At 43.2% G+C, this 20,780-nt stretch overlaps 1 protein-coding gene across 14 annotated transcripts in view; it reads left to right on the forward strand.

Moving 5' to 3' along the window:
* SCUBE2 (signal peptide, CUB domain and EGF like domain containing 2) overlaps nucleotides 1–20,780 on the forward strand; it is a 73,666-nt gene that overhangs the window by 8,072 nt on the left and 44,814 nt on the right. For 12 of the 14 annotated variants that reach the window (XM_077963513.1, XM_077963516.1, XM_077963507.1 and 9 more), the window contains 5 exons: nucleotides 4,037–4,162; nucleotides 8,462–8,596; nucleotides 13,206–13,331; nucleotides 15,857–15,973; nucleotides 16,685–16,774. In XM_077963513.1, the coding sequence (XP_077819639.1) occupies nucleotides 4,037–4,162; nucleotides 8,462–8,596; nucleotides 13,206–13,331; nucleotides 15,857–15,973; nucleotides 16,685–16,774 (594 nt within the window). The remainder of the gene's footprint in view (nucleotides 1–4,036; nucleotides 4,163–8,461; nucleotides 8,597–13,205; nucleotides 13,332–15,856; nucleotides 15,974–16,684; nucleotides 16,775–20,780) is intronic. The other 2 variants (XM_077963510.1, XM_077963511.1) reach the window with 1 other exon arrangement.

Below are 20,780 nucleotides of genomic sequence, written 5' to 3' on the forward strand. Positions count from 1 at the left end.
GTTGTTTTTCACAGTGTTATTTAGGGCAATACTTTTCTTCCCTGTCCCCTTCAGTATGGTTATGCTATTAGTTTATAATACATTAGGTTCATTTGTTTCTTTTTGTATTCCATTTTTATTCACTTCCATCCCCTCCTTCCATGCATTTCCCTTATTCCTTAAACATCTATTAATTGTATGTATACAATTAATTGTATACATATTAATCTATGTGTATGTATGTATATGTTACTTGTGTGTATTAATTGTATACATATAATCTATGTGTATGTATACATTACTTGTATGTATTGTATGTATTAATAAACATACAATTAATACATACAAGTAACGTATACATACATACACATAGATTATATGTATGTATGTATGTATGCATGCATATATGTAAAACATCACCATGGTTCCAAGAGTCAAAAATATACCAAAAGGTATACTCAGAGAAGTGTCGCTCCCTTCTTATTCCTGTTCCCCTCCTCATTCTTTCCACCCTTTCCCCGTGCCCTGTGGGTCACCAACCTCTGTAGTTTCTGGTTTTTCCTTTCTATATTTATTTTGCACTGTAAGCAGATAAATGTATGCTTTCTTTTTAACAACTTTACTGAGGTGTAATTAACATACTATAATATTCACCAATTTTAATTGTACAAGTCAGTGATTTTTAGTAAATCAGCTGAATTGTGCAACCATCACCATAATACAAATATTTTCCTCATCTCAGTAGTATTCCTCATGTTCTTGTACAGCGAATCCTCATTCCCAGTCCCAACCTCAAGCAACCAGTAATCTACTCTCCGTATCTGTATATTTGCCTTTTCTGGACATTTCATACAATATGCTATCTTTTGTGTTGGATTCTTTCACTTAGCAAAATGCTTTTGAGGTTTGTCCATGTGGTAGCTTATATCAGCATTTCATTCATTTTTATCATTGAATGGTATTCTATTGAATGAATATACCTTTTTTTTTTTTTTGGCCCATTTATCAGTTAATAGGCATTTTGGTTTTTTCTACTCTGGGGCTATTATAAATAATACTGCTGTGAATACTTGCATGAAAGCCTTTGTATAGACATATATTTTCATTTCTTCTGGGTATATACCTAAGAGTGGGATTGCTGGGTATTTGTGTTTAACTTTTTAAGAAACTGCCAAAGAGATAATTTCTTGGCTATCACACCAAAGCCACATACAACAAAAGATAAAGTAGACAAATCAGACTTCATGAAAATCTTAAAGTTTTGTACATCAAAAGACAATATCAACAGAATATAAAGGCAACTCACAGAATAGGTGAAAATATTTGCAAATCATATATCTTATAAGGGATTAATATCCAGAATATGTAGAGAATTCTTAATGTTCAACACTAAAAATCAAATACCCAATTAAGAAATGGGCAAAATATTTGAACAGACATTTCAGCTAAGATGATACGCAAATAGACAACAAGCCCATGAAAAGATGTTCAACATCTCTAATGATTAGGGAAATGCAAATCAAAACTACAAATGGGAGATACTATTCATATCCATTAGGATGGTTTCTATCAAAAAAATAGAAAATAATAAATGTTGGTGAGGATGTGGAAAAATTGGAAGCTTTGTGCACTATTGGTGGGAATGTAAAATGGTGTAGCCTCTGTGGAAAACAGTGTGGAAGTTCCTAAAAAAATTAAAAATAAAATTACCATAGGACCCAGCAATTCCCCTTCTGGGTATATACCCAAGAGTGGAAAGCAGGGTCTTGAGGAGATGTTTGTATGCCCATGCTCGTAGCATTATTTACAGTGACCAAGAGGTGGAAGCAACCCAAGTGTCCATTGACAGATGAGCAGATAAGCAAAATGTGTTATGTACAAAATAATGGCTTTGGTTTTTATGTTTTGAGATGGGATCTTGCTATGTTGCTCAGGCTAGTCTCAAACTCCTGGGCTCAAGTGATCCTCTCATGTCAGCCTCCCAAGTGGCTGAGATTACAGACGTGATGTAATGGAATATTGGCCTTAAAAAAGGAAATCCTGTCACATGCTACAACATGGTGGAATCTTGAGAACATTATGCTAAGTGAAACAAGCCAGTCACAAAAAGACAAATACTGTTTGATTCTACATATATGAGATACTTAGAGTAGTCAAAATCATAGAGTCAGAAAGTAGAATGGTGGTTGTTGGGGCCTGAGGAGAGAGAGGGAAGAAGAAATGAGGAGTTATTGTTAAATGGGCATAGAGTTTCAATTCAGATAAAAAGAGTTAGGGAGATGAATGGTGGTGATGATTTCACAACATTATGATTGTTTTAATTATATCCAACTGTACATTTACAGAAAGAAAAGAAAAGATACTGCCAAACTGTTGTCCAAAGTGGCTATGCCATTTTACATACCCATCAACATCCTGTCAACAATGTATGTGTTCCCATTTCTCCACATCCTTGTCAACATTTGTTATTGTCTGTCTTTTTAATTATTACCATTCTAGTGAGTGTGAAATGGTATCTCATTGTGGTTTTAATTTGCATTTCCCTAATAACTAATGATGTTGAGCATTTTTTCATGTGCTTATTGGCCATTTGCATATCATCATAGCTGAGATGTCTATTCGAATATTTTGCCCATTTTAAAATTAGGCTGTTTATCTTCTTATTGAGTTGTAAGAGTTCTTTTTCAGTTCTTCATAAGGTATGTGATTTGCAAATATTTTCTACCAATCTGTGGCTTGTCTTCATTTTCTTAACGATACCGTTTGAAAAGCAAAAGTTCTTAATTTTGATAAACTCCAGTTTATTAATTTAAAAAATTGTGATTGTGTATTTGGTATTATATCAAAGAAATTTTAACCTCATCCAATGTCCTAAAGATTTTTCTCTTTTTCTCCTTTTTTTTTTTTTGAGATAGGGTCTTGCTCTGTCACCCAGGCTGGAGGACAGTGGTGCGATCTTGGCTCACTGCAGTCTCAATGTCCTGGGCTCAGGCAGTCCTCCTGCCTCAGCCTCCCAAGCAGCTGGGACTACAGGCGTGCACCACCACACCCAGCTAATTTTGTTTATTTTTTGTAGCGATGGGGGTCTCACTATGTTGCCCAGGCCAGCAACTCCTGGGCTCAACTGATCCTCCTGGCTTAGGCTCCCAAAGTGCACCCAAACATCATGCCCAGCCATCCCAATATCTTAAAGAGTTTTCTCACATATTTTTTCTGAAAAGCTTTATATTGTTAATGCTTACATTTGGATCCCTGATCCATTTTGAGTTGATTTTTGTGTATGGGATAAGATAAGGGTCTAAAATCATCTTTTTGAATATGGATATCCAATTAGCCCAGTGCCATTTGTTGAAAAGGCAAGCATTTATCCCAATGGATTACCTTAGTACTTTTGTTTAGAATCAAGTGGCCATAAGTAGAAGGATTTATTTGTGGACTCTCAGTTCTGTTCCATTGATCTATACATCTGTCTTTATGCCTGTACCATGCTGTCTTGATAACTGTAGGTTTATAGTAAGTTAAAGTCCCCCAAATTTGTTTGCCTTTTTCAAAATTGTTTTTGCTCTTCTAAGTCTTCTGTATTTCCATATAAATTTTACGGTAAGCTTGTCAAGTTCTGCAAAAAGTATCCTGAAATTGTGTGTGTTTTATATCTTCTTATTTCTTACATGAAGATAACATATTACAGATACTCTTTTAATTTTTATTTTTTTCATTTAATAGTATATCCTAGAAATTACTCCAAATCAGTTCCTAGAGATCTTCCTCATTCTCTCTCTTTTTTTTTTTTTAAATAGCTGCATGGTAGTCCATGGAGTAGAGGTACCATAATTTATTAAACTATTCTTCTATGTATGGAAACTTAGTTTGTTTCCAGTATTTTGTCATTAGAAATAACACTGCAGTGAATAACCTTGTGCATATTTGTTTTCCTATTGTTAGAGATGTATTTTCAGGTAGATTTCTGGAAGTGGAATGGCTGGTTAAAAGGTAAGTGCATATGTTTTCACATCAAATAAATAGCACCTGTCTGGTTTACTTCTGTTTTATTCCTCAGACATCGATGAATGTGGAAATGAGCTCAATGGAGGCTGTGTCCATGACTGTTTGAATATTCCAGGCAATTATCGTTGCACTTGTTTTGATGGCTTCATGTTGGCTCATGATGGTCATAATTGTCTTGGTAAGGAAGGCATTTGGAAATGGCAATTCTCCTTCGCTCTCCCACCCCTTGCTTTCCCTTGGTGAAGACCTCCTCATGAAGACAAAAACGGGCTCAGAGCCTTGTGTTTTCTGCTTCCTTGGAAGTCAGACTCCGTGATAGAAAATGAGGTAAAATGTTTTAGTTTTATGTGATCATTCATAACATATATCTTCTGTTAGTCCAAAGAGATGGGTGACATTGTCATTACTATTTATTGACTTTCTAGCATTGACTTGTCACCTTTTAAGATCTTTGGTCTTGTGTTGAGAGTCCTGACTTATAACCATTTTTTTTCAATGTTGTAAGTGTTTCTATTTTAGAATTTGGAAAAACTCCTTGTCCTGAAGACTCCAAATGTGTGCTGGGGTTACAGCCAGCTAGACCCCCCTTTTTTTCTTGAAAAAGAGAGAAACTAAAACAGAAATCTTCCATGAACATCTTCCTAGTATTCCACAAAACAGAAACATCTGTTGGAGTTTTAGTCCCTGATTTAGAGACTACAAAGAGTGTTGTTTACATTCATTCCTTATGCCAGGAATAAAACAGAACTTAGAAGCAACTAGCAACTGCATGGGGTTGAGTGTTGGATAGTCTTAGAGGCTGCAGCACTCCTGGCAGGTAGGTATTTGTGGTTTGCTTTTTAAGGCTGGTATTAGTTGTACAGGAGAACATCACGGGAAAATATGGCATCAGCGTCCTTTGACACTCACGACCCTTCGTATGGATAACCTGCTGAGGTCTACTTGGCCAACTAAGGAGCAGTGGAGCCAGGCCCTGGCTCTGTGGGGACTGGACACCCCCTTATAGTGTGGTAGGAATGGCCCTTTGATTAAATGCTTTGAGATATGCATAAAAGGAACTAGAAAAAGTCCAGGCAGAACTTGTGTGTTGCATGTTGGGGCTCTGGAGTGGAGGAGAGGTTATTTCCATTTGGGACTTAACCCTCATATGACCTTTATCCCATGTCAGTGTCACCTGGAGCTCCATCCTGATGGACTCTGTTATTTCCTGTCTGTGCCCTGTGTGAGAGATCAGGCTTTGGGTGACACATCACGTGACTTTCCAAGCCTGCAGCTGTCAGTAAGACTTGATTGCAGGCGAGGGAACCAGTAACCTTCTAGGCAGTGAGTACCACAAAAAGGCATATTTGAAAGACAATCATAAGAGCAGGAATCAATATTAATTAAAAACTCAGACAAATGAAATCACTTTCAGTGTGTGATTTGTTGGGAGGCATACCACATGGGTTGCTTTTTTTTTTCCCATTTTTGGGGGGAAATTTCCCTTTGATTTGTCAACAAGGGTATTTGGAGGATGCATATCTGATGGCAGACTTCGTCATTACTGTGGTGCCGTAATCCACAGCCCGGGGTCGGGGAGAAGGATGAAGTTCCTAAGAGCAAGAAACATCCAGGGGCTAGGAATCTGGGCCAGGGCTGGTGGGCGGCTCTGAGTATCGGCCTGCTTGGAAACCCTGAAGGCAGAGTTTTTTCTTGCCTTTGCCAATAACACAGATATTATTAACACAGAGTATCTCCATTTCCCCTCTGTGGGATCTCTTTGTGGACTCAGTAGCAAGGATCTGCCTTGTGGAGAGACCTTGAGCATCTACTGAGTATTTCTGAAGGGGGTAAGGACTCTTTAAAAGGAAGGAACAAGAAAATGAAGTACATTTAGAAGAGTAGGACCAGCACACATAGACACTTCCCCACCATTCAGACTTGAAAGGGCTGAAAGTGGCAAGAAAGAAGCTCAGAGCCCTAATGTCTCCTGAGTTCTCTGGGATGACCCCTTCAATCTCCTCAGCCTCCTAACCACACATTAGCCACAAATATATTAGCTAGAAGACACAAGGTACAAACACCACTTAGCTTTGGCACTAAACACAGAGCACTTCAAGATCCTGAATGCCTGCAAGTCTGAAAAACGAAAGGCAGCTCTTCTATACAGCTCACCCCATCTGCATTCAGTTTATATTTTTGGAGTATCTGGGATCTCATCATAGCTATTTGGCTTTGTAGCAGTGGTTCTCAACCCTGGCCGCACACTGGAATCACCTGAGAAGCTTAAAAACCACCATCACCTAGACTTCATCCAAGACTGGCTCTGTCAGTATCTCTGGAGGTGGCATCCAGGCATCAGGGTTCTGACACATAGCCAGGGTTGGGAACCACTGTTTTATGGTCTGGAGAAGCTCACCAGCTTAGTGATAGATATCTGCGTACATGGACACACACTTTTGTATTTATCCAACCAGAGAGCATCGGCCAGCTAAATGACACACTTCTGATTGCTTTGGAGAAAAGAAATTGGGGGTTAAACGTGGGATGGGGGTGTGGCAGCTCAGAGGGGAGCACACCTTTACTCGCAGCCAATCCAGGAGTTGGTGTTCAGGGAGACTGACCTCTCCTACTCACCTTGAGTCTTGCTGTGGAACACCTAAGCCAGGTGTATTCCAGCACAGCTCATCCTCTGGAATGTGCTTCCTTCACCCTTTGGCATAGACAAGGGCAAGTTTGTTAGGCTTCAAGCGATGGCTTGAGTCCCATCAGTTTAGTCAGACATCTGCTCAGTAGTGTGGGAGGACAGATGACTATAAGATCTGAAGCTTGAAACCAGATAACAGATATTTAAATGTGAGGTGTTATTATTATTATTATTATTATGGATACACACAGGAGCTAGTGATTGGCACATGAGAAACTAGACTGGAGAAAATAAATTGCTTTTATATCAGCCTTTGAGCCTTTATTGTCTGAAACTTTTCTGGAAGTTTCTCTTCTTTGACTCGGGTGATGCTATCCTCTCCTGCTTGTTTGTTCATGCATTGAATAGTTAATGAGCACCTGCCGTCTTCCAGGGCTGTGCTAATTGAAATAAAAATCTCTGTCCTCAAGGAGTTTGCAGTCTAGTAGAGGTAGATGAGTAAAGGATTTTGAGGCTGCAAGTCAGTAAGTGTATCAATATAGCTGTGCACAGGGTATCACAGGCAGAGTGGGAGGAAGGCCCCCTAAGGCCACCCTGACAGTGTGGCAGAAGGCTTCCTCCCTCCCGACCTCTCTGCTGGCTCCTTCCCTAGAGGCTCTTGGGACTCCTGCCATCTCCTCTGCCTCCTCCCTGTGCTAGCTGTGGCTGTTGCAGATGCATGTGTGAAGCTGGACTCCCAGACTGCCCATTCTTCCCCTCCCTCTGTCCTGCTCTCAGCCGCCGCCTTGTATTTCTCAAAGTGAAAGGCCAGACTCTCTCCCTTACTCTAGTGGTTGCCAGCTGCTTCCCAAATTAAGTAGGCACTTCTTTGCCTGGTGTTCAGGATCCCGCAGTGTGACCACAGTCTGTCCTCCCAGCTGTATCTCCTGTAACCTCCCTCCATGTGCCCTATGCTCTAGCCAAATGGGCTGACCTACTGGTATCTGAATGTTCTCCATGCCTCCCAGCCTTTGTGCTACTGCTCACGCTGTCTTCCACCTATAATCGCTTCTCTCCTGATTTATAATTGGACAATTCTAAGGGCCCATCTTTTATTAGCTTATCCTTGATTCATCCTGATACCCCACGACCAGATGTGATTTCTTTCCTTTGCACCAGCTTTTACCTTATATCAGAATCATTTGTATACTTGTCTCTTGCTGAAGTGCATGCTCCTAGAGAGAAGGATTTTTTTTTTTTTTTTTTTTTTTTTAGATGGAGTTTCACTCTGAGGCCCATGCTGGAGTGCAATGGCATGATCTGTTCACTGCAACCTCCACCTGCCGGGTTCAAGTGATTCTCCTGCCTCAGCCTCCCAAATAGCTGGGATTACAGGCATGTGCTACCATGCCCAGCTAATTTTTGTGTTTTTAACAGAGATGGGGTTTCACCATGTTGGCCAGGCTGGTCTTGAATTCCTGACCTCAGGTGATCCACCTGCTTCAGCCTCCCAAAGTGCTGGGATTATAGGCGTGAGCCACCACACCTGGCTGAGGGAAGGAGTTTTATCTTCCTTATCTATATTTTGCTGTCTCCTCTAGCACCATGCTTTGGAAGGAGAAGGTGTTCAACAAATATTTACTGAGCTAATTGATCTTGTGTCCATGTGGTGGTCCTGGCCAAGTGAGCCCCAGACCCATAAGGACTGGGTAATTGTCTGTGGACCTCACTGGCTTTGATTCAGAAAGCTTCTGTGGTGCAGGGACGTGAAGAGGGACCTCATCTTTGCTTAGCAGGGCCCCTGAGCTGCTGGGTGAGGTGGGGCATTTGAAACAGTCACCAAAGCAGAGGCTAATCCCTCTCTCCCTCCAGATGTGGATGAATGCCTGGAGAACAATGGCGGCTGCCAGCACACCTGTGTCAACGTCATGGGGAGCTATGAGTGCTGCTGCAAGGAGGGGTTTTTCCTGAGTGACAATCAACACACCTGCATTCACCGTTCAGAAGGTACCTCTGCCCCACTGTGGATGGGGACGGAGTCACATCTGAGACCCCCTCCCTTGGCGCACACGCACACACACTGACTCTAGGGGGGAAGCACAGGGTATAGAAAGTCTGGAGGCCTGAGTCTAGATGCCACTGCCGGCTAACCGTGGGCAAGTTATTCGAACTTCAACTTCCTCACCTGGCAAAATAGGTGCACTGGACTGGGTGAGCACTGAGGTCCTTTCAAACTCTCACATTCTCTGATTCTAATCTTTACATAGAATACATTGCAAACATGACTAGATGTCTCAGGAGCAATATAGAGGATGATCTGCCAAGTTTTTCAAAAAGGTGCTGAAAACCACAGCACCAGTATGATCCTGCTCCCTGCTCTGGGTGGGCAGAGAGGAGGCTGGATCCTTCCCATTCAGACTTTCAATGAAGTGCCCTGCTTCCAGCCCCAAGCTAGATCTGGCCCTTCCATGGTTTGCATTTTTGAGCTCCGAGGGGCAGAAGGGCTCCTTCCCTGGACTCTCCGTGCTGTGGTTTCCTTCACCTATGTCACCATTTACCATTCCTCTGTAAATTTGCCAGAAACTCTTCTCTTCTGATGTCCTTCTTTTCATTCTCTTTGCTTTGAGTTTATACCTTTTTTCATTCTTCTGTTACTTAGTTGATTCTTGAGAGGAAGATGCATTAAGTACATGTGGCCAATCAGTTATTTTTAACTGAATGTCATCCTTTTAACTCTTCCCTGCTCTTTCTTAAGTTGAAGAGTCACATTTTGGTGGCTGTGTTTCTCTTGGAGTTGCATCTGCCTATTTTTAGGGGAAGAGCCCTAAATACTAGCCTATTAACCCCTTTGGCCATGTGCTGCTTATTCTTTCCCATTACTTAAGAATGAGGTCATTTTAAGTTCTTCTACTGCTTAATCACAAATTTGTAGATTGTTTTAATCCTGGTCTTGGTAACTTTTCAAGGGTTTCTTTATGGAAGATGATTTTTGTCTCATTTTCCAAGGATGGTGGCTCACACCTTATACCTAACTGGAATACCTGTTTGGGTACTAAGAAAAATCGTCAGAGGAATCCCCAGGGGCCAATGGATTTGATGGTTATCATCACCCAGAGTCTGCTCATTCTCAGTGTTTGGAGCAGGGAAGTCACACGCACTGGCTTTGATCAGGCAGATTTCTTATCTTGTACCAGGTGTGGCCCTTGATAAAGTAGCAGTTGGGTTTCATTTTCCTGCCAGGTTCTCTGGGGTCATTGGTGTGCCCTGCACTCTTGTCCGATGCAGGCCAAATTCGAGGTGGGAATGAATTAGGAGGCCAGTGGCACAGAGTGATCCAAATCTCAGGGCATCTCTCCTTTTGATTGCTCCCAGCTGCTTCCTGGCAAGTCACTTTGGCTTCTTCTGCAGGTGGCTGGGGAGGGATGTGGGACCTGCAGGTTAAAGCCATCGCTTGCGCCCTCGCAGTCTGGGTCCCACCCAGTTACAAAGCAGCTGGTAGCGATTAAGATCACCCCTTATCCTTGCACTTCCAGAGCCCTAGCTCAGTCCTGCAAACCCCTGGACTATTAGAGATACAGGCTCCTCATAACATAAGCAAATACAAATGCAGTTCCTTTCTGCAAACTGTGTTTTCTAAATTTTCTACAATTCAGACATTCTTGGATCCCCTGAAGAGTATTTAAAGTGAACATTTTTGCCTGGAACTAAAACCAAAATCCAAGAATTTGAGTTGTGGTCTGGAAGTGTTCTCTATGATTTTCTGTTGTGTTTCAACCTGACTGCTTGGCAAATTCATGGGAGTGTCAGCCAACGGATTATAGCAATTGGTAACGGAGAACCTTTGCATCCTAGCATTTTGATTCTTCAAATAGAACAGCCTGTAAAAAGTTTTCTTCTAGGATTTTCTCTTTGATGTGCACATTAAACTATGAAACTATAGGCTTAAAAACCCACAGCGGATACCTTAAAAGTGATTGAAAGAAGGCAACACAGGAAGCTAGTATTTTCTATTGCTGTTGTTTTTAATAATTATTTACAAAATGTTCTTTAATATAGGGCATCGTAATCATTGACTCTGAGGGAAAGCTCAAGATATTGATTTTTTTTATCCTTAGAGACTCCAAAGCTGTGATAAAGAGACTGTGTGTTTTCACCCATATAATGAGGGTAGGCTGGAGAGAAACACATCACCCCCGGCCTGCCTTTGTTCCTATTCATGGCTGCTCAGGCTCTCAGAATGAGAACTCCTCTTTTGTTTTGTGTGTTCTGAGAATATTTAGATGGTGTACTGATGCCTTTTCAGGGCGATGGGGAAGGTGTCAGGGTGGCAAAGTGGAGGCTGTGCTTTCGGCACAGCCTGTTACCTGTTTTAGGTCACGCTTTCCTCCCAGTTCACACGGCATATTTTTATTGGGTTTCCAGAAATAATCTTCAGTGGGGCCCTGATCTTGGGGTGCACCAGAATGGGGAATTTCCAATGTTTCTGAGCTGTTTCCCTTATGGTGAACAAACCGTCCTGGACGTGACAACCAGGCCAGTTTTGGAAAGAGCTAGGGCCATTTGCTGGGCTGCCTAGTTTGGAACAAATTAATGTGCTCTCCCCAGCAGTGGTCTTGCTTTAAGTCAGGGTGCTATGAAAGGCTTTGAGGTCACCTCTTGAAAAGCCATCAGCAATTCCAGAGCCATTTAAGTCTCTATTACCTCTTGGTAACTTCAGGTGTAGCTTGATGTGGTGGAACATCAGGTGGCAGCTTCTCTGTGTATCACAATGGCATCTGGCACACAGGCGTTCTTATGAAATATTTCTTGTGTAGGTGAATTACTCTGAGGCAGTAAAGGTCACTTTGTAAAGGTCTTAACGGTCTTGTAAACAGAGTGGAAAAGCAGCAGCAGCTGGCCTGTTTGGGGGTGTACTTTCCAGGTGTTCCTGCCCCCATTTCTTGGGCACTGTTATATTTACACCTGAGCACTGGTTATTTCCCATGCTTTGCTGACCCAAGGACAAACACAACGCTTTCTGGGCCTTCTCAGAAAGACAGGACACTGCTTCTAGAGGCAGCTGTCACCTCCCACGCCATCTCAGTTCTGGGGAGCAAATCACATCTTCGGAAATTGCCAGTCAGAGCAAGAGAAAGTTTTCCACCAATCCAGTGCAAGTCTCTTTCTGTGTTAATTGACAGCCACCCTTGGCATGGATGAATGAATCCCAGCAACCAGCAGACTCAGTGCTGGAGTGCAGACAGCTCATAACTGTCAGGCAAAAGAGCAAGAGGATTTTAAGAGAGACTCTTGAAAGTATGGGATATATTAACTCTTGCACTGTCTTTTGGAATGGGAATGGCATCTGTTTGTATTAAAACAATTGTTCCAGTTAAGCACAGTTTGACAGCTCTGGCATGGGAGCTGGAGAGAGAACTTTGACTTCATTAGAACCTGTTGGCTAAGGTTTTAGGGGCATAATATAGAAGAGTGTTGGATTCTAGAGAAGTGAAAGCAACCTTTTTGTACTCGTGTTGAAACCAGTGCCTTTCTAGCATTACAGTGTCTCGTCAGTAGAGAGCCAATGACAACCAAGTCCCTACTCTCAGAGATGTTTTAGAGTTACATTGCACAAATGCAAAGAAGCAACATAGGAATAGGTAATTAATAATGCAGTATAAACTGAGCAGATGTCTTGAAAATACTGTAGGGTATGAAAAGAATTCCTTCAGGATGCTGGCAGGCAGCAGGATCTCGAAGAATTGGTTTTGAGATGAGGCAGAATGCTGGTAAACCACACGGGCAGTTACCTTGCTAGTGCCCCTCATGTAGATGTACGCCGGGCCCTGCGGGAACAGAAGCAGGTGTTCCCTGCCCACCATCGTACTACAAGGTTGAGCCTAATCGAAATTTACTGTATACCTCAAAAGAATTGTACAGCAGCTACCACACACATGAGCACACTCCCTCCTTCTCTCTCTGTCTTCTCTCTCCCTTGCTCTGTTCTTGTTGCTGTTGCTGTGTGATGCTGTCTGTCAGAGGCTTACGTCCTGAGGGAAGGACCAAGGGAGTGGCTGAGGGTGGTCACAGAAGACAGATCCCTGGGCATGTGACCCATATGAGGATGCCAAAATGCCGCAGTCACACTCACCTCTGAAGGGCAGGATTGGTGGGGGTAGAGAGGGGTGTTGAAATGTTTTGAAAATTATCTTCAAGAGTATGTGAAAAATTGAAAATCTTGATCATTCTATCTGCACATTTCTTAGGAGGATTCTCCTTTTCTCTTTACATTCTTGATCAGCTCTTGGGTAAAGACATGGCAGAGATAAGAGCATGAGTACCAGTTCCTGGGGTCAGCAGGCTCTGATCCTGCACCCAATAAAGAGCTCCAGTGTATTGGGAAGGCTCCCATCTCGTTAGGAGAGTTGAGACATCATATCTCTTGGGTGACAGAAGAAATTTTTCATGTCTATTAATTGGCCCAGGTTGACTTTAATGACATATACTTTTCAAATGTGGGGCTGATGGAGACCTAGGCAGACAGGTCTGTGGGCCACCCCTTAGCCCTTTGCCGCTCTCCCAGGTCTCAGGATTCTGACCACAGCCTAGTCACCTGTTACACACTGCTGTTTTTCAGAGGGCCTGAGCTGCATGAATAAGGATCACGGCTGTAGTCACATCTGCAAGGAGGCCCCAAGGGGCAGTGTCGCCTGTGAGTGCAGGCCTGGTTTTGAGCTGGCCAAGAACCAGAGAGACTGCATTTGTAAGTATGGGCAGGTGCACACCTGCCATGGGAACCATCGTATTCCACAGGCTGCCTTCTGTGGCCCAGTTCAGAAGCACCACCTCATGACACGGCTGCAGCAGCGGGGAAGACAGTTAGCACGGGATACTGACCTCTACCAAGTACTTGTTCACTGCAGAAGGGTAGTCTCCCTTAGGGAAGGGAAATGATATTTTAAAAGGAACTCATCAGGAGAAAATGAAATTCAGGAGTAAGGAGCGTGAATGTTGGGGGGCAGTTCTCCCTGTTCCCACAGAATAAAACCAAATTTCCTCATCTGGCAATCACAGCTCTTTGCCACTGGGCCCTGCTTCCCTTATAAACCTCATCTGCCTCCTTTCTGCAGACACTACTCCCCTTACCTTTGGAGAAGAGCCCAAATTCTTTGATGCCTCCAGGCCTTTCCCAAGCCCTTCTTCCTTCCTGGCATGGTGGACTCTCACTCAACCTTCAATATTCTGTTTAACTTCTAATAAGGATAAGCATAATAGCTACCTTTTGGTGGGGAATTTATTGTGTGCAAAGGCTTGTCTCAAGATGTGCCATATCCCATTTAATTCTTACAAGCACCACCTTGTGAGTTCAGTATTATTACACTCATTTCAGTTGGCAAAGTTGTGCAGAAGGTGAAGCAACAAGGTCACACAGGGAGTTAGTGGCAAATGAGTGTTCAAACCCTGGTCTGTTAGCTCTAAAGCTGTGCTCTTAATCCCTTGCTACCATCCTCTGCTATCAGAAGCCTCCTGGGTGCTTCAGACAGGGCAGCCATTTTGTACTTTGGCTCCCACAGCACTTCCCTCAGCTGTATAGCTCTGGGTTGACTTGCGTGTTGATGTGTCTGTCTCCCCAGCTATGAGCCCCTCCAAGTCAGGGACCTTGTCTCATTTTTCCTCTCAGTCCTCCCCTGGTGCCTGCTACGGAATGTGCTCAGTACACTTGTGTTTAATGAATGGGTGAATGAGTGGTCTACACCATCGGGCTGCACCCCTGCACCACGATTGTGGTAACAAAACTCCACCTGGGAACAGGAAACCACTGGCAATTCATGGTGTTCCTAAACCACAATTTATGCTGAGGGAAGCACTGAGGGGTTCCCTTTAGGAACCTTCCCAAAGCCATGGACAGAAGACCCCTGCCATTTGGTGGGGATGGTGGTTTATGGTGAGTAAGAGATGAGGGGACAGTTTCACTGGTGAGGGACTTCTCTCCATTGTCTCCCTCACAAAGCAGAGTGCTGCCTCAAAACTGTCCAAGCCAAGGCTGGTGCCACCATCACACTCAAGCAACAGGTTCTGACAGGCTCTTAGGGCCCCTCAAAGTCAGGCTGTCCCTGAGGGCATCCAGTGAGCTAGCAGGGTGGAGACCATTTTCCCACCTCCAGATCTTCGAAAGGAGGACCCAGGCCCTCCAAGACTCACCTATGGGGCGAGACCCTCAACATTTCAGTCTTTCAGGGGACAGTTGCTGGGGGCGGGGGGTGCCTGTAAGCTTGTTTTTAAAGATTTTAAATGTCAGTAAGATATCACTGCTCAAATAATATTGTTATATTATTAACATTTTTTAATTTTAACATTAACATTATTAACATTTTAACATTATAACATTTTTAACATTAACATATATTATTTAACATTTGAGGAATTAACAAAGAAAAAATAAGATCTAGAATCTCACCACATAACCAGCTGTTTCAATTTTTTCATATTCCTATTTAGTTGTGGTTCATATGCATATACAATTTTTACATAGCTATAATCACAGGATACCACAAATATGTAATTAGTTCTTTTGAATTAGAAAAATTACAAAGGATCTATGTAAAATGCAAACACTCCAAAGCATATAAAGAAAACATTCAGTTTTCCCCCTCCCGTTTCCCTTGCCAGAGGTAACCGCGGTTTACAGTTTGATGAATAGATAGTTTTGTAGTTGGCTTTTTTTTTTTTTTGGCCTATCATCAATGCATTCATATATAGTCTTGATAATTACCAGTTAATGTCACATTAATTGTGTGCAGAATCATCCTGTGATTATCCTTCCTTCTAACTAATCTAGATTGAATCTGATGAGAGAAATTCTGACATATATGTACAAATTAAATATTGTCTGTTTTATTCCAGCATAAAGTGCTATAGCATTTCCCAAAGCCCCAGTACAGCTGTATTAATAGGTAAAGTTCTCTAAATAGAACAAAGCAGTAGTCTAGAATCTCTTGCTATGATTTCCCTTATTAATAAAAATCTCTCCCCCAATTCTCCCATCTCCCTCTTCCTGTATGACTTTGTTTAAACCCATGTTTCAGCATTTCTATGATTTGTGTTGTAACTATCTGCCTACACAGATACCACAGGGTCTGCCTCGGAGTTATGTCTTCTGTGCACCATGCCTGGCATGCACTAGGTGCTCAAATACTTGCAGAATGAAAATCAGTTTCTCTGGAGCAAACACAGCCCTGTGTTTGTGGAAATCTCAGTGCTTTATGTATTGATTCATTTTACTGTCAGTGACCTGTAACCATGGGAACGGTGGGTGCCAGCACTCCTGTGAAGATACAGCTGACGGCCCAGAGTGCAGCTGCCATCCACAGTACAAGATGCACACAGATGGGAGGAGCTGCCTTGGTGAGTGGTAACCCCAACACTGAGTGAGGGTCTGCCCCAGCCTGCCCGTCCCTATCCCTGCCCCTTAATGGTGTTTAGCACAGATGCAGGCTGTTTCCGGTGCATTTGCCCCCACTTCGCATGCTGCAGTGGGAGTGGTCTAGGTCTGTGGGGAAGGCCCCTCTCTCCGTGTGTGACCTTGGAAAGCCCTTCCTCCTCTCCTGGACTAGGCTGCTCCTAACGCTGGTATTCCAGAGACTGGCACAACACATCCCAAGAGGCCAGGGCAGCATGAAGTTAGAGCTGTTTGTGATGATGCAGCACTTCTGGCCAGCAGGAGCCAGGGCTGCATATTTCTGGTGGGATGCCTGCCTTGCCCTTCATGGTGTATCCTTCGCTACCTCCATTTTAGAGGTTTCCAGGCCCAAGGCTCTTTTTGTCCTCGACTCAGGAGACTGGAGTGAATCTGAAGCTTGCATTCCCTAGTGTCTCTTTGGTCAGTGCAATATACCTCCAAAATCTTTTCCATGTTTAATGTTTGCTAAGGATCTGCGGCCCTTTGACATGCTGTGTCTCCCACAGAGCCTCATTACAACACATTTTTATTGCGTGAACAGAGTCACATATCTTACATTGCTCTTGTGTCTGGGATTTCAGCAAACACGGTTGTACAGGGAATGAGCAATCTAACTCATTCAGTCTGAGAACTGTGCTCTTTTGCTTCTCTTGTAGAGCGAGAGGACACTGTCCTGGAGGTGACAGAGAGCAATGCCACATCAGTGGTGGATGGGGATAAACGGGTGAAGCGGCGGCTGCTCATGGGTAGGCGCCTTCACTCCTCTTCCTTGGCCACTGCCATTGTCCCTTTCCCTCCCCAACTTATTGCATCAGACCTGAACTTGGGAGCCACATGCCCTCAGACCAGCTGGACTGGGGTGAGCAGCTCCTGTGAACCAGGATGTGTGTCTGTTCTTCACTAGTGTTGTTGCTTAATCACCAACCAAGCAAGACCCCTGGTCTCGCCATCAGAATAATCAGGTTAACATCTCAATGCAGCCCCCACCTAGCTGTAAGGCTTGGCAAACTGCCCTGAGGCTGTGTCTCTTGGTCTTTCTACCTCTTAGGGCCAGTGAGTCGCACATTTTCATACTGCTATAAAGAACTGCCTGAGACTGGGTAATTGATAAAGAAAAGAGGCTTAATTGACTTACAGTTCCACATGGCTGGGGAGGCCTCAGGAAACTTACAATCCTGGTGGAAGGCAAAGGGGAAGCAAGGTACCTTCTTTGCAAGGTGGCAGGAAGGAGAATAAATGCAGGAGGAACTACCAAACACTTGTAATACCATGAGATCTCATGGTCTCACTCCATCATGAGCACAGTGTGGGGGAACCGCCCCCATGATCCAATCACCTCCACCTGGTCTCTCCATTGACACGAGGGGATTATGGGGATTATAATTCAGGATGAGATTTGAATAGGGACATAAAGCCTGACCATATCAGTTGGGATGCTCAATTAAAATAATAATATGGAAAGGTGCCCAGAGTCCAGTGCCTGGGACTGAGTGGGTGGTCAGTGAAGTCAGCTGTCTACCTCTGAAGCAGCCTTTAGCTCAGAATGGTGGCTAGCCTTCTTTTGTGTCCACTGACTCTTCTATTTCTGACTCAGCTGATGATAATGGTAGAAGAGATGAATGGAGAGGGGCAGCACGTGGCTGTGGGACAAGGGAAGTCCTGCCTGAAGGTCCAGCAGTTAAGCTGGAGATGAGCAGAAATAGAGGTGGCCGTGGGAGTGGGAGTCAGACAGATCCTTTGGCGTGTTACTCCTTCTGGAGAAGGTTTGGCTCAACCTAAACAAAACCCATCTTTTGACAGTTTCTGAATTTAACAGTCAGGCAACATATCATACAGCCTTTGGTTACCAAGCAGGTAACCTTTCTGAGCTCTTTAGAAATTATAATTTTTCATTGTCTTAAGTGAAAATAGTATATGTGAATAACATAGAAACTTAATTACTTCTGGGCTTGTAATGAAGCGCATCATTTCCTTGTCTCATAACTTCCCATTTCCTCCTCCCATTTGCCAGAGGCAACAACATTCAATTCTTCGAGCTGTTTCTTTTTCTGACTCCTCCTCCCCCATATTTCTGAAAAATGAAGGGCATACAGTTATTATTTTCTTCTTTTTTTTCTTTTTCTTTTTTCTTTTTCTTTTTTTTTTTTTTTGAGACAGGGTCTCACTCTGTTGCCCCCAGGCTGGGGTGCTGTGGTGTGATCACATCTCACTGCAACCTCCGCCTCCCAGGATCAAGTGATTCCCTCACCTCAGCTTCCTGAGTAGCTGGACTACAGGCATGCGCCACTGCACCTGGCTAATATTTGTATTTTTTGTAGAGACAGGGTTTCACCATGTTGCCCAGGCTGGTCTCAAACTCCTGGGCTCTAGCCATCTGCCTACCTTGGCCTCCCAAAGTGTTTTGATTACAGGTGTGAGCCTTCATGCCTGGCCCTACAGTTATTTCTTGATGTGTCTGTTATAGATGTCTCTCATCTGGGCGTTTACTATTAGCCTACAATTCCCTTTGCCGCTCTCCTGTTAAGTGAATCCTATGTCTTGCCTCTCGTTAGTTTATCTGGCGAATGAGATAGAGGTATTTAAAAATTTGCATGCCTGAAAATACCTTTATATTCTACCTGCACCCTTTATTGAGAATTTGGCTCAGTGTAGAATTCAGAGTTGGAAAGAATTTTCCATCACTGTTTTGAAGTTAGTGCTCCATTGTTTTCAAGAATGCAGGGTTGTTTTGAGAAGTCTAAAGTCATTTTTATTCTTGATCCTTTGGGAGAAACTTGTGAAAGCATCTCTCTGAAAGCTTCTAGGATCTTCTCCTCCCCAGTGATCTGAAGTTTTACAATAATGTTCTTTATTGTGGGATTTTGCCCACCTGTTGTTAGTACTTTTCTTTTTTCTTTTTTTGTTTTTTGAGACAGAGTCTTGGTCTGTTGCCTAGGCTGGAGTCCAGTGGTGTGATTTTGGCTCACTGCAAGCTCCACCTCCTGGGTTCACGCCATTCTCCTGCCTCAGCCTCCCGAGTAGCTGGGACTATAGGCGCCCGCCACCACGCCCGGCTAATTTTTTTGTATTTTTAGTAGGGATGGGGTTTCACCGTGTGAGCCAGGATGGTCTCCATCTCCTGACCTCGTGATCCGCCCACCTCGCCTCCCAAAGTGCTGGGATTACAGGCATGAGTCACCATGCCCGGCCTAGTACTTTTCAATATGAACATTCAAATCCCTTAGTTCTAAGAAATTATCTTACATCTTTTTCTTTGATAAATTTCTTTTTATTTCTTTTTTTTGAGGCAGAGTCTTGTTCTGTTGCCCAGGCTGGAGTCCAGTGGTGCGCTCTTGGCTCACTGCAACTTCCACCTCCCAGGTTCAAGTGACTTTCCTGCCTCAGCCTTCTGAGTAGCTGAGACTACAGGCACATGCCACCATGCCTGGTTAATTTTTTTTTTTTTTTTTTTTTTGGTATTTTTAGTACAGAAGGGATTTTGCCATGTTGGCCAGGCTGGTCTCGAACTCCTGGCCTCAAGTTATCCACCTGCCACAGACTCCCAAAGTGCTGAGATTACAGGCATGAGCCACCGCGCCCGTCTTTGATAAATTTCTTCCCTCCATTTTCTCTGTTCTTTCCCTCTGGAACTCCTATTAGCTGACTGTTGTAACTCCTGGATTGACCCTCTAATTTTTTTTTTTTCTTTTCTCTCTCTTGTATTTTTGTTCTTTTTCTTTTCTCTCCTTTGTGTTTTTGTTCTACTTTCTAGAAGACTTTTCATTTTTTTCTTCTAATCTTTCCACAGGATAAAGTTTTCATTTTCATATTTTAATTGTTCAAGAATTTTACTTTGGCCTTTTGTTTTAGGAACCTGCTCTTATTTCATGGATGCTTTTCTTATCTCCCTGAGGAAATTAATTATAAGATTTTAACTCCTCTTCTGTTCTCTAGATTATCTTTGTTTCCTCCAGGATTCTTTTTCCCTGTTGGTTTGGTCTGGTGTATTTATTCCATATTAGAGGCTTTCCAGAAATGTCTAGTGATTCTTGACTGATTTTTCATGTTTAATAGTAAAATACTAAAAAGCTAGTTGGATTTTCTATTGACTTGTGGGCTCCATGTTTGGGTGATGAGGCAGTGACTTAGCCATTTCATCTGGAGATCCTCGAATGCTAATATCGTTAGGTCTTTTTGCTTGGGTAGGTCAATTTCGCTGGCGAGGAGTCGTTCAATCACCTGTCTGTAGGCTTAGCTGCTGTCATCCTGGGTTGCAGTGTTGTTTCAACGTAGCTTTTTGGAACTTTCAGTGGCTGTTATTTTAACATAGCTTTTGGAATTTTCAATGACTTTAAATCTGCCAGTAGGGAGCTGAAGGAGCTGGGGGAAGAGGGATGAGGGTTTGAGATCTCTTTTTCAGGGTATAGACTTTCACCTGACAGTGCCTCCCTCTCCTCCTCTGTTGTTCCTGGTACCCTTGAGCCTGGTGCCTCTCTGGTCCAGACTTCTCTGCTATAGCCAGAATAGGAGAAGGGTAGTCACATGGCTATGTGGAATTAAGGAGGAGCTCTGGGGTTTATCTTTTTCATATGTAGACTCTCCATAATCTTCCTGTTTTTAACTCTGTCCGCATTTCTGCCTCTAGAATAACTTGATAATCCCAATTCCTGGGTTCTTCTGGGATTCTGGGGCTCACATGAGTTTACCAGCTGTTGGCACCCCCTCTGTAGACCGCTAGGATCTAGCTTTCTTCTACGCCAGATATTGTTCTCC

The sequence above is a fragment of the Macaca mulatta genome, chromosome 14 (genome assembly GCF_049350105.2).
Source record: "Macaca mulatta isolate MMU2019108-1 chromosome 14, T2T-MMU8v2.0, whole genome shotgun sequence".
NCBI classification, from domain to species: domain Eukaryota; kingdom Metazoa; phylum Chordata; class Mammalia; order Primates; family Cercopithecidae; genus Macaca; species Macaca mulatta.